The following is a 13414-nucleotide window of genomic DNA, read 5'->3' as shown; positions in this document are numbered from 1 at the left end:
CGTCTTTACCAGAGGGTCATTTTAGAAAGAACTATAAAAACAGAAGTGATTTTAAATTGGCCAAAATACCAGACCTTCATAAATGACTCAGTAAATGTGAAGCAAACTGAGTCTTGAATTTGTTAAAGTGCTGCTGGCGTCCAGGCTCGCCCCACCTGAAGGATGCTGGTTCTGATGGGCACGGTTTCCAGAACGCTGGTCTCGTAGCTGTTTTGGAGGAAGATGGGCCGGTTGTCGTTGACGTCCTGAACCTCCACAAACACGGTGGCCGTCCCCGTCCTTCGGCTGTCTGCTGGACCGTTGTCTGAATGACAGAAACACCAAAAACATTCAGAAAACATTCATTATATATCAGCACAGCCTCAACTGCTGCAGTGTTTAGATTCAGTTGGATCTTTGTTGCTCCTTCTAATCAAATAAACCTTGAGAAAGGCACATTCACCGCCTCTACTGCTGCTAATTGCTACTGTTCTCTCTTTCATTCACAGATCCATGCATAATGGACTGAATTATGACTGAAACAATGTTGGCCCTTTATTCACTTCTCTCCCTCTGCCTGTAAACCAGAGCAGCTGTAACTCTCTTGTCTTGCTCCATTTCACGTCGTCTCTGTTGGACTCTCCGGTGCCTCCAGCAGATAAGCTGCCCTGATTCAATCCTCCTGACAAAACGGAAAACCTCAGAGATGTTTTTCAAACAGGAACAAAAGCTGTTGAGCAAGAGTCTGAAATCACCACAAGCAGCGTTTTCCCATCATATGTTCAGAAACAAGAAACACAGAAAAGGGAACTTTTATTTGTAAGAGAAAACGCACCGCTGAGAACAACCTGACAAACATTTACAGTGCCATGCAAAAGTGGTTGTTACGGCCAGTGGCCTTTTTCTGTGTTTGTTTGTTTGTTTTCAGTGGCTAATTAGATTGACTCCACCTGGAAGTGGGTGCTGCCCTGCTCGTCCTGTCCTACATCCTGAGGCCTACCGTGATTGGGTCATCAATTGCCGGCTCCACCAATCACTGTTGAGGCCTCCCTTTAAGAACCAAGGACATCCTGGGAGAAGGTGCGGCTGTTTCCTTTTGTTTAGGCAGCTTGCCACTTTGTTAGGTGTTTCACTGCTGTAAGCTTGTTCTGATGGCTTTGTTAACCTTTGTTAGCTTTGCTAAGCTTTGTTAGCTTTGCTAAGCTTTGTTAGCTTTGCTAAGCTTTGTTAGCTTTGCTAAGCTTTGTTAGCTTTGCTAAGCTTTGTTAGCTTTGCTAAGCTTTGTTAGCTTTGCTAAGCTTTGTTAACCTTTGTTAGCTTTGCTAAGCTTTGTTAACCTTTGTTAGCTTTGCTAAGCTTTGTTAGCTTTGCTAAGCTTTGTTAGCTTTGCTAAGCTTTGTTAGCTTTGCTAAGCTTTGTTAACCTTTGTTAGCTTTGCTAAGCTTTGTTAACCTTTGTAAGCTTTGTTAACCTTTGTAAGCTTTGTTAACCTTTGTAAGCTTTGATAGCTCTGATCACCTTTGATAGCTCGTATCACCTTTGTTGTCCCTGTGAGGGATCTTTAAATCTCTGTTAGAGATTTGTAGTTTGCTTTGTGTACCTCGTTCTGAAAGTCTTTTTTTTGTTTGGTTAAGTTTTTGGTTTACAATTGATTGTTTGTGTAATTTATTTTGTTTAGTACTTTTTGTTAGTCCCTATGTTTTGACTATTAATTTTTACCCTCTTTATTTTGTTGAACCCAACAATAAATCTCTAAATTGTTAAAACCTTACCACCTAGGTTTCTTTAATGTTACTTCCCTTTCCCCTGGCCGAGCCGGGTCGTAACAGTGGTCAAGAAATATTATCCAAATGATCAACTCAAACTTTTAAATATTTTAGAGCATAAATATGAATTAGAAGAAATGAAGAATGGGTTTGACATCATGCCTCTGGAGGAGCTGCAGATGTCCACAGCTCAGCTCTGAGTCTGTTCCAAATATCTGGGCTTCTGTGTCTGAGCTGCATATGGCCCCGGTGGTGGCAGCATCAGGATGCGGGAACGTCTTCTTTCAGCAGCAGTGATAAAGTCAGTTTGGTTTGGAAAGAGCTAAATAAAGATCAAACTGAATCTCCAACCAGAGCTGCATGGAATGGTTACATCAAATGACAATGTCAGAATGGCCTAGTTAAAGTCTGGACATGGATGGCATTTGTCATCTGATTTTGTGTGGTCCTCCTGCCCAAATTCAGGAATAAATTAGGACAAAACTGAGATTTTCAAATTAACATCTGACTTACAAAAATGTCAGATGAAACTCAAAGTTATAATCTTTTCCAAGTTTTCTGCTTTCCTTCTGTTGCCATGGTAACTAGGACCTCATCTCCTCTCTGACATCCTTTAAAGTAAACCTTGGTTCACCCAAATCTATAAGTTGCTGCAATAAAACATCTGACTACAGCAAATGTTTCAAATAAAACCTGACCTGCCTTCAGTTTTTATTGATAATAAACAAAATATTAAGCCAGCTGAGATCTAACCCCAAACAGCCTGAAACTGAAAATGCTACGAAGGAAGGTTCTGTAAAAGACTGAGTCAGTGGGGCTGAAGCCACACTTTTCAGATTTTCTATTTTCAAATCATCATTTTCTTTCCATTTCAAAACGATGTGATGCTTTCTGTTGGTCTAACCAAAACAGTTGAAGACATGGAGACGTTTGTGAACATTTATTTCAGACAGCAGGATGTAAACTTCTGACCCACCTATCGCCTCGATGACCAGAGTGTAAGCCGCCTGAGTCTCTCTGTCCAGGCCCACCACAGTCCTCACAATGCCGTCTCGGAAACCGACACTGAATTTACCGTCTTGATTCCCTCCTGCAAAAATAAAACAAAAAACAGAATTCCAGACTAAATACAACAAAACCACTGCATTTATTTAGGAGAGATCAACAAACTGCCACAGACATGGATGAATGGAAGTAAGGAAGCCTCACGCTACAATGCATTAGTTCATAGAAATGTACAACATGTAACCCACAAACACAAAACATGTAACCGCTGTGACCTCTGACCTGTGATGAAGTAGCTAAGCTCTGCGTTGAGACCAGCGTCTTTGTCAAAGCAGACGAGTCGCGCGACAACGTGGTCTCTGGGGACGCTCTCCAGCAGGGACACATTGTATAGTCTGGGGTTGAAGGTGGGCGTCTCATCATTTACATCCAGAACTGACCAACACACACCAACACACACAGAGACAGAGACACACCAGCACACAGATAGATGCACATGAGGACAAGTAAGGCAGCAGCGTACGGCTAAAGTAGTGAAAGTAGCTAACTGGGTTCACTGGAAACGAGTTGAAAGTAAACCGGGTTTTAAATGGCGAAGCCTTGTAAAAATAAAATTCCTTTGTCATTTAAAACCTCCTAACTGTCATAGTGACACTGGTGTCTTTGACATTTAAGCATTTTGGAGGCGACAGTTGAAGCTTCAGAGGGAAAATTAACAGCTGCAGAAAAGCAGGAGTTTTGGTAGTTTGTTAATGCCAAGGTGGAAAGAGATGAACGATCTTAAAGAAGCAACTGTTGCTGTGCAACAATCTGGGAAGAGTAGTAAGAAGCAGCCTCACTATTTCATGACTAATCGTGGTCATTTTTGCTCTTTATTTTGTATTCAGGTCCTTAAGCAATAACACATAATTTTATCTGCAGCTGTAGGCAAATATTTTTAAATATAAAGATAGATTGTCAGAGAATCTTGATATATCCCAGTGAATTATTCAATAGTATAATCTGAAAGGCTTGCATTGCACTCATCTTATTTATGTTGTTTCTGATCTTCTGTCAGATTATAGTCTCTGAGAAAACCTAAGTTGCTCTAAATGAGCTGGTAGTTGTAAATATTTACAAGAAAATCACATTTTCCTGCAGTAGAACCTCAAACATTTCTTTAGTTTGTCAAAGCAGATACTAAACATCATAAAATCCTCAGCTGGTCAGTCCAGAGTCCTGACTTTATGCCCAACAGAAAGCTGAGTATGAAGTGACCAAAACTGAATAAGTACAAAACAGCAAAGGGCTGAAATGACTTTAACTTGTTATGATGTCACTTAAAAATAGGAAGTGCATCTTTCTAAAGGTGGGAAATTTCTTTATCACTAGTTAAAACAGCTGAAAGGTCTCCAAGTAGACGGAGCTCTGGAAAATGTACCCAAGTTCAGACAACGCAAAGTTCAGTGAAACTGCAAAAAAAAAAAAAAAAAAAACTCCACACACACCGGCCTCAGTTAGGTTCAAATTCCTGACAATGCAATAAAAAAATCTAATAACATCATAATGGTTACTAATAAGAGTTGGAAGAAAAAACATAAAAGTTCAGCACCACACATGTTTCCATTTTTGCTCCTGAAGGAACCACAAGATGTTTAAAGCGATGTTCATTAAAGATGGAACCAAGGTCGACAGATCCAGAGAGAAACTGGATCAAGTTACGCTGCATAAAGAAAAATGATGATATGATATGAAAGACTGAAAAAGTCATACAGAAAGAATTAAATATCTGATGGGTTGATTTTAGTTCTTCACACAAACTTTCTCTGTTTTTGCTTCATCTAGCATCTGGATTACAGTAGTGTGTTTTTGTACATTTTCAGACTAAACTTTTAAAAGACAAAACAATTCTTATTATGTGAATGAAGCTGTACTGCATTTTCATTTCCCTTCATCTCATCTGTATTTATAAAGCCCACCAGGAGGTGGCAGTGTGTTCTTCAGTAGCTCCCTCAGATGCATGAAGCTCACCATCTGCCATAATTAATTAAGTCATCAGAATAAAAACCGTTCAGTCAGCAGGTTTGGAAGTTTCTCAAGCAGAGAGAGCCAATCAAAAGTCACCTGAGACAGTGAGCGTTGAAGTGGAGGTCCGAGGAAACTCCCCAGCGTCGTGTGCGATGATCCTCAGCTGATACTGGCCGATCTGTTCCCGGTCCAGCACCGCCGTGGAGGTGAGAACGCCGGTGGAGGTGTTGAGGTAGAAGTCAAGGCGGGGCATACCCATCTGCAGCACCATCGTAACGCGGCCATTCGCATCCTGATCTGGGTCCACTACCTGCACCTAGAGCAGGAAATGTTCATAGTACTTTAATAAACTTCAGACAGACAAGCTATAAAGATATAAAAACCATCCATATATTTGTGCAATATGCCTTTATACATGAAAACCTCTCTTATTTTTACCCTAAAAACCGAGGTTCCAATGGGAAGTCCCTCTGGCACTTCTGCAACAGACGGCAGGTTGAGGAAGGTCGGGTCGTTATCGTTCAGATCCAGCAGGTTGACAGACACTGTGGTGCTGGCTGATGTACGCAGTGGAGGTGTGCCACCTACAGAGGGCGCCAGAAGGGCACATAAAGACAAAACACACAAACACACACACACACACTACAACATAAGAGTGCATGTCCTGGTCCGTAGAGTCCACCGACAGAAAAACCCAGAGAACGAATTACAGCAGTTTGTTTCCAGGTCGCTTTGATAAGTTAGACCAGGTGTCCAAACTTTTTACCACAAGGACCAAAATCATTAAGTTGGAAACCTGTGGGGCCAAAAAACAACATTTTTCTATACTAAAATTTTTATTTTCTCAATTTTAACTTATTTTTGTAGAAAAGTGATATGTAGGATCAAAACTGTATTTCACAAATGTTTCATTATAAGGTATAGACAATTTCCAATACTCATTGATTTTATTTTGTTTTTGAGCTATAAAACATTTCTCAGACTTTGCTCAGCAACAGGGATGGGGTAATGGACACTCTTCTAAAGGTATTGCTGTATTAGCAATGGAGAAGTCTATGTTTATGGTTCTATTTACTGAAATAATAACATAGATACAGAAACCTGGTTAATAAATGAGAAATAATTTTTGATGTACCTGATATTTTTTAATTCAGACTATTTGTCAGTGAAAATGTTACCCTAAAAGGTAGAGTTTACTTGAAAGAAAGATTTGCTCCCCACAAAATGAATTGGAGGACCAGAAATGGCCCCTGGGCTGCAGTTTGGAAACCCCTGAGTTAGGCACATTTATAGAGCAGGAGGTCCACATATGCAAACTGCAAACACACAGAGCTGTAGGGAAAGTACTCACGGTCAACAGCAGACACTACGATTTTCCTCATCAGCTCCGTGTCTCTGGTGCTTTCCCGGTCCAGTGTGACACCGCTGGTCCGGATCTTCCCGGTTCTGCTGTCGATGGTGTAGAAGGGGTTTGCAGGACTTATGCTGTACACCACTGTCCCATTTTCCCCATTATCTGGGTCCACTGCCAACACCTTTAGTGTGGGGAGAGAGCAAAAGGTAGATGAAGCTTTTTGAACAGGAATGATTTATGACAAGAAAATGGAAGGAGAGAAAAAAAGAGGAGATGAGGAAACAAAGCAGAGAACACAAGAATAAGAGAAACTGAAAGAGTACTGATAAAACAACATCTTCACATAAAGACTCACTACCAACCAGACCTTCACATTCTGTCCTGTTTCAGCCATAAACGTCCTGTTGGTCTGTCACTAATACAGTTCAGCAAAGTGCTGAATACTTGTGAGGCAGAAGGAAAATGACTTGAATGGTTTCCAAACGTTTTTAGAAATAAGAATCTGAAGGCTTTAGCTTGTTGCCCACTGAGTCAACACCTTTAAGTCCAGTCACAGTCAGAAGTTCAGTCAGAAGCTGCACCCAGAACAACTGTAGGAAACAACATGAAAACCTCTGAAGAAGACACTGAACACATTTTAAAGAAAAATGGAGTGGCGTCAGATTTTAGCATTTGGAGGATTTCTCTTTGGCTGAAGACCACGAACTAGTTAATGCTAGACACACTTGTTTCTTTTGGTTGTATTTACCCAGAATGCCATGGGTGATACAACCTTTAGAGACCGCTCCAAAAACTCTTCCTGGTTTTGGAGTGGTCTCCGGTCCGCTTGATGTTCACATAAGAGTTCAAACCGCACCAGAGTTCACTTCAACCAGGCTGAGGTTAGGTCCAACCAAAAATTACCAACTCTGGTCCTCTTAACCGTTAGAAGGACCAGAGTTCGTTATTATTGGTCAGAGCTGAACTGTGCATTCACACCTCTCCAAACTAACCGAACTTTCCAGACGAACTAGAGCTGGCTTCCAAACACTTCAGATGTGTCTTCTTCCCAGTTGTACATGATTAAGCTGAGGTACAACACACAGTCCCACCAAATGCTTGAATGTCTGTGGTTGTGATATGAAAGTTCATTTCCTAGGCACTGTAACTTCCTGATGCTGTAACTCAGCCAGCTAAAGGAAAAGTGGCTGCAGTTTTTTTCTGACATGCAATTGTGATGGATGATCCGAGTGAGGAGCCTGAAGCCGAGCTAAAACACTGGCTGATTTTTAAAGAGCCAATCAATTATTCAGAGTGCTGACTAAAATTGCTGGAAAATGGTTAATTGGTCATTAGAGGAACAAAGGCTTTTGTGAGCGTTTAATTATTAAGACGACATGTTAGGCTGGCATTTCTGAGACTCATTGATTAGCAAATACACGGACGAGGAATGTGGAAAAAATAGTGGAGAAATGTCTGGATGAGCTGCGTTCAAGTAATCAATACCGGTCTGAGCGAGAACATTCAGAGATCGTGAGCAAATTTACATTTGCCCGGCTGATCACAGCTGGTTGTGGTGGGAGAGGCAAGGAGAACGGGTTTAGCAGGAGATGTTGGAGCTGAATGTAAGAGGCTAAAGGCTGATAGTGGGGAGCGGAGAGATTTGAGTGGGTTGATCCTTGGACTGGGCACAGCAGCCAAATTCATCGGCTCACTGGACACCTCCACAAGGAATCAGCAGGTGGCTTCCAGTCGCCATAGAAACACTGGATGGACCCGGGCTACACTGGGGCCAATTACTGAACTGTGAGCCTGGATGGTCAAATTCATTGAAAAGTGTACAGAGGGGCAATAGTGTCTGTCCACTGAGGGCAGACATTCACATAGAGTATGCATTGCATCGCTGGATGCAGCGTGAATGAAGTCAACTGAGGAACAGATCCAACAAAGTGGAAAAAGTAGCAACGTTTTGGCGGCGGAGTCCGTCGCCTTCATTTGATTTTCCCCAACTCTTCTTCGTTTCACACTCTGCTCCGCAAGACGGCTCCTCGCCTCCTCTTCTGCCTGGAAGCTGAATAATTTGTTATGCATATAACTACAGGCTACACTTTAATTAGCAATCAGACTCCTTTAATTACACTCAGTGACGCCTCCTTAATTAATGGACAATCAGGACTTAATTACAAACAACACACTGCCAAAGACACCAACAGTTCAGGGAGAGAGTTTGGGGTAATAGCGGAGTTCAGTCGACCTAAACTGCTCCGGATATTAGTCTATCAGTACGGGAAGCCGACTCCTCCCTCCTTCCTGAGTTACAGTAAAACTTCAGCTGAATAAGAGGAATATATTTTTCTTTTCTAATAAGCAGCCTTAAATATTTGATCTCACTGCTGTTTTTTTATGTGCAATCCATAATTGAAAAACTTTGAGATGTTATATAGTGGAGTCCGGATGTTCTGGGGCAGTTATGTTAAAGAACTAGGAAGCCCAGATATTCAGCTCTTTTTAAAGAAATGTTTTTATATTGAAGTTTTCCTCCATTTCTGGAAAAGAAATTGATTTTATTGACCTTAAACAATAAAAATGTACATAGTGCTATACGCTTGAGCTGAAATAACTCCAGTAAGATGCTTTTGTAGCCATCTGCCATCTAGGAATTTTACAGGAAACTACTGTCGTCTTTAGAGGCCTATTTATGGCGGCAACATGTTGGAGTAACTCTGCTATGTTGGATCTGACTGGTTCGGTTTGATTGAGCTGTTGCATGTTTGGACGATTATTTCTGGTTCTGGATGCTGTGTAGCTGGAAAGAGTTTTGCTCTTACTTTTCTACATTCAGACAGCTGCTGCTGTAACTGTGACAAGATATTGCCTTTACAGAGACTGAAATTACTTTTCTCCTCAGGGTGTCTGGACTCAGTCTTATAGAAATGGAGAGGAGATGCTTCAGCTGGGGGAAGCTTGAAGCAGAGCTCCCCTTTAATGCTTTTCTAGACCCGTGCCACAGGGACGGGACCGAGAGAAAAACCCAGAACTCAGTAAAAGAACTCTAAGTTCTTTCTTGGGATCCTCCAGACGGAGCTGGAGTGTTGCTTGGCACAGGAATGTTTGTGATTTTCTTTCCCTGTTGCTTCAATGACAGTAAAATAAGAAGACAAAATAAAATATTTTTTGTTGTTTACCACTGTTGCTATGAACACCTGGGTGGTGCAGTAAGGTTGGGCAGGATGGACTCACAGAGATAACGTCAGTGTTGATTGGACTCATCTCCACAACGTTGGCTTCATACGGCTCGTCTCGCCACGTTGGGGCGTTGTCGTTGATGTCGAGGATGGTGATGTTCACCTAAATCAGGGTGGAAAGGAGACTCTATCATCTTCTTCATATAATATTAATGATGTAATGAAAAATCATGATATCCAACACAAATATATTTGTATTACAAAAGCAGGACTCTGGTGAAAATCTTGCATCAACTCATCGGAGGCATGAATGTTATATCAGATTTGAGTTTTCCATCATTTATGCTAGCTATTATTCTGACTCAGATGTTTGAAAATTTGGCAGAGCATTATCATGACTTTTGACCAAAAGGCAAAAATAAGTAAACCAATGAGATACTGAAACAAAAACCAGACTTTGCTAAGACAATTTGTTCATTTAGAACAGGGGTCCCCAAACTACGGCCCGCGGGCCGGATCCGGCCCGCCACGTCATTTGGTCCGGCCCCCTGAACAATGCCGGATCCGGCCCGCCTGCTCATACCAGAGAGCATTCAGTGTTTTTTTTCATATATTGTATTTTCCGGTTTATATGTGGATTTTTCTTCAACCACCAGGGGGCTTTTGAGCAAATGTGAAACTTACTTTCCCTCAATGGAATATATACTCGTCAGTCACCGTTTCACTCACGGTTTTTTTCCATTTGCATTCTGGGTAAAAATCTATCCAAAAGCGCGAATGTGTCGTCGTCTCTCCCCCCCCCCCCCCCGCTCGACAGTTTCAAATACAGAACCCCCCCCCCCCCCCTCGACAAGAATTTCTTTGTTTTTTTTTCCTGCAAAAACTAAGACCGGCCCCCGACCACAGAAAGGAACAGCTATGTGGCCCTCGCAGGAAAAAGTTTGGGGACCCCTGATTTAGAAGATGACGGTAAGGTTGTTACAGTGGCGATGCCTGTCTTCTGCTGAGGCCCGACTCCTCCATCCACAGCTCTCACGATCAGGATGTACTCTGACTTCTGCTCTCGGTCCAGCAGGGCTGTGGTGGTGATCTCTCCTGAAACAGAAAAAAGCAGCAGAAAACATTCATACTGCCAACATTACAGCAGCTGAACATTTCAGGATAAACCGAGAAGTAATAAAAGGTGCAAACATTCACAGATGAGTGATCAGGGCTTTCACAATGCAGACCGCCAACAAAGTAAACGACTCGAGTAAAAGCTGATCTACACAGACTTAGGCAGCTTGAAAGTCCACAGATTAGTTAGTATGAGGTGACAGTGTGTATTAAAATGCACAAACTAACATACCTGAGCGTGAATTAAGACGAAACTGAGAGGAGCCTTCCAGGGAGTAGATGAGAGAGGCCTGGCCAAACTCCCGCGAGGCGTCCAAATCAGTTGCATTTACAACCAGCACTGTTGCCCCTTTGTACGATGAATAATGTGGAAGAGAGACACAAAGAAAGTTACAACTCATTGTATGAGAAGAGATGTTGTTGAGTCCAGTTAAAAGAGGAAACAATCAGAGAAAGACAAGCTGCAGAGACAGTTTGCAACAACGCTGGTAGAGCTAATTTCTTCACCGCCCCCCTCCACAGTGACACTGATGGCACGGCAGTGAGTGGGTTTATGGATTAGTGGATTATCAGACTGTTATTTGGCACAGAGCTGATCAATAGCTAGGCTGGTAAGGGGATGAGATGCTTGCCAGAGCCGCAGGGCAAGCCCTAAGCTCCGTCTAGAAGAGCCAGCCTTAGGCCTCCACCTCAGGGCCAAATACTGCTCTAAACCTCAGCGTTCCTTCAAGCCGCTCAAAGAAGTGCTCCACTAAATAGTGTGCGAAACATAAAGCATGGTCAGCGTCTGCTGCAGCTAAAAGAGAGAGAAAGGGGCGGTCAAATATCCCATTTTCCTCTTGCGACTGGAAACTAATCTATTGTCTGGGAAGAAAAGAGGCTTCACATGCATGAGAATGAGCGCAGCAGCTAGCGATTTCCCTTGAGGAGCCAATATCCCACATTCTGAGAGAGTATTTCCAAACAGTATTGAAACAAAACACAGACAGCACAGGTTAGAGAATACAGACATATTAAAACAAGTCACACCTGAAGCTGCAGAAAAAATATCCAAAAGAAAGACAAAGCTCTTGGTTGAATATGCAAATACACTTAACAGAGTGTTTGAGAGATGTGTTTGTTGTGCAACCCACAAATCTAATTAGAGACATTTGCATTTACTGCATAAATGCAGTGATAAGCCTGTAAGAAACTGAGCTGATTTCAAGTTTACAGGCAGTTTAAAAACAGGTATTCTTTGAACAAAGAGCACATCTAATTGTATTTTCCCAGTTCACCAACTTCTGGATAACACTGATCCACACACGTCTGCCTGACTGGTAAAGTTAAGCATCTAAATATTGTTTTACAGCTGAGGTGAATTCATTACTGCCACATGTGAAGCTGAAATTATGAGCTCTACAGAGTCAGGTTCTGCAAGACAACTTTAACTACAACAGTCCTGGAACAGCAAACGGAAAACCACGTCATTTATGGTTCATCTGCATTTGATATGACTGCTTAACTTAAAACATACATATCTTTTAATTGATTCTGTCATCAACACAAATTTATTAGAACAGAAAACTTTATCTTATTGTGTCAGATACATCAGGGTAGAATAGGTATCGCAACCACCCATAAAAAGTTAAAATTTGCTCATAACAGTCAATTGTAATAATTGAAACATCAAGTGTCACTTAATACGCATTAATACGCTTGGAGGAAACCATCTCAGTGCTACCACAAGCTAACATCGTTGGTCTTCCTCATTTCGGCTCATAGTGGTTCAACTAATGAGACCAGCTGTAGTGAGATAATGTTAAAACTATAGAAAAAGGTTTGTGGATGTAATTAAAAGATTGCAAAAAATAAATAAATGAATTAATTAAAGGGTTTCTATACTTTAGCAAACCACTGCTAACTGTGAAAACAAAATCCCCTGTGAACCCTTTACATTTTGAATGGCATTTTCCAGCTAGAAGTGATGAGAGGTAGTTAGCCTTCAATTAGCACGTGGCTAACTGGGAACCATTTTATTCCTTTTTTGCAGGAAAATAGTTAGACACTTTCCAAACTAAAAAAGTAGGAGAATTCATTACTGTCAAGTCCAGAAAAATTGGAACGCTTCAACGTTTGAATGGTTGAAATAGTTTTAGGTTAAAATGCATGAAGGAAACACAACTGGACACCAAACTCACCAGCATTAAGGTTCTCTGGGATTTTGACGATGTAAGACGGTTTGCTGAACTCAGGTGGATTATCATTTTCATCCTGCAGGTGGGAATAAGCATAAACAACAGTTCATTTTGATGCACCAAATAGTGGGAGAAATTATAAAAAAATCATTAAAGATCTAAAAACTAGTTGCCGTTTCCACTGTGACTTGGGATTTAGCTTAACATCTGTGGGATTTAAGTCAATAAAAGTAGGAAAAGGTTTTTACAATCAGAGTCTTAGTTGCAAGTCAGGCTCTAAACAAAAAATGTTGAACCAGAAGATGACATTTAAGTATGGTTAATGAGCTCGATGTTATCTCTAGGTAAATATCTCAATTATCCCTATGAACAGCAGACCACAAGGTGAAGATCATCAGGATTAGGGAACCAGGCCTCTGGGTTAAGCCTTGACTGGGCTCAGACTGAAAAAGTAATAGAAAACCCCTTTAATGATGGCAAAGACTCTGAGGAGAGAAACATCAGGTGGCATGTAAGCCAGGTCTAACCATGCTAATTCCCTGCAGCATAATCTGGCTTTTGGAAGACAGAGACATACTTTGCTGGCAGAAAAAATGTTGGAGTTAGTATGTGGGTTGAGCAATACTAATTCTATATAGTTGGCATCATTTAAAGTATGGGTTCTGGAACCAAACTCCTGAAGGAGGTCTGGATTTGAGGCGAGAGGCCTTGAGTGGGTGATGCCCTCAAACCCCTGGATGAGAACCTTGGTGTTGAACTGCGTCCCAGTGAGCAAAGAGGATCAACTCATTGTGGTTTCAACTTTTCAATACATATGAACTTGAAGAGCAGCTCAGTTTACCTGGG

The 13414-nt window shown here is 41.6% G+C and overlaps 1 protein-coding gene across 1 annotated transcript in view; it reads right to left on the bottom strand.

The window, feature by feature from the left end:
• Positions 1-13414, bottom strand: part of LOC106929861 (cadherin-23-like) — a 46307-nt gene that overhangs the window by 6961 nt on the left and 25932 nt on the right. The window contains exons 8-17 of the mRNA XM_088012847.1: positions 12572-12644; positions 10624-10740; positions 10258-10370; positions 9331-9438; positions 6109-6292; positions 5196-5341; positions 4854-5073; positions 3033-3185; positions 2722-2835; positions 156-304 (exon numbers count right to left, since the gene is read on the bottom strand). Coding sequence (XP_087868973.1) covers positions 156-304; positions 2722-2835; positions 3033-3185; positions 4854-5073; positions 5196-5341; positions 6109-6292; positions 9331-9438; positions 10258-10370; positions 10624-10740; positions 12572-12644 — 1377 coding nt within the window. The remainder of the gene's footprint in view (positions 1-155; positions 305-2721; positions 2836-3032; positions 3186-4853; positions 5074-5195; positions 5342-6108; positions 6293-9330; positions 9439-10257; positions 10371-10623; positions 10741-12571; positions 12645-13414) is intronic.

Source organism: Poecilia mexicana, unplaced genomic scaffold (assembly GCF_051168715.1).
Source record: "Poecilia mexicana isolate PSO_F unplaced genomic scaffold, ASM5116871v1 scaffold_15, whole genome shotgun sequence".
NCBI classification, from domain to species: Eukaryota; Metazoa; Chordata; class Actinopteri; order Cyprinodontiformes; family Poeciliidae; genus Poecilia; species Poecilia mexicana.
This window is presented reverse-complemented; position numbering and strand designations above follow the sequence as displayed.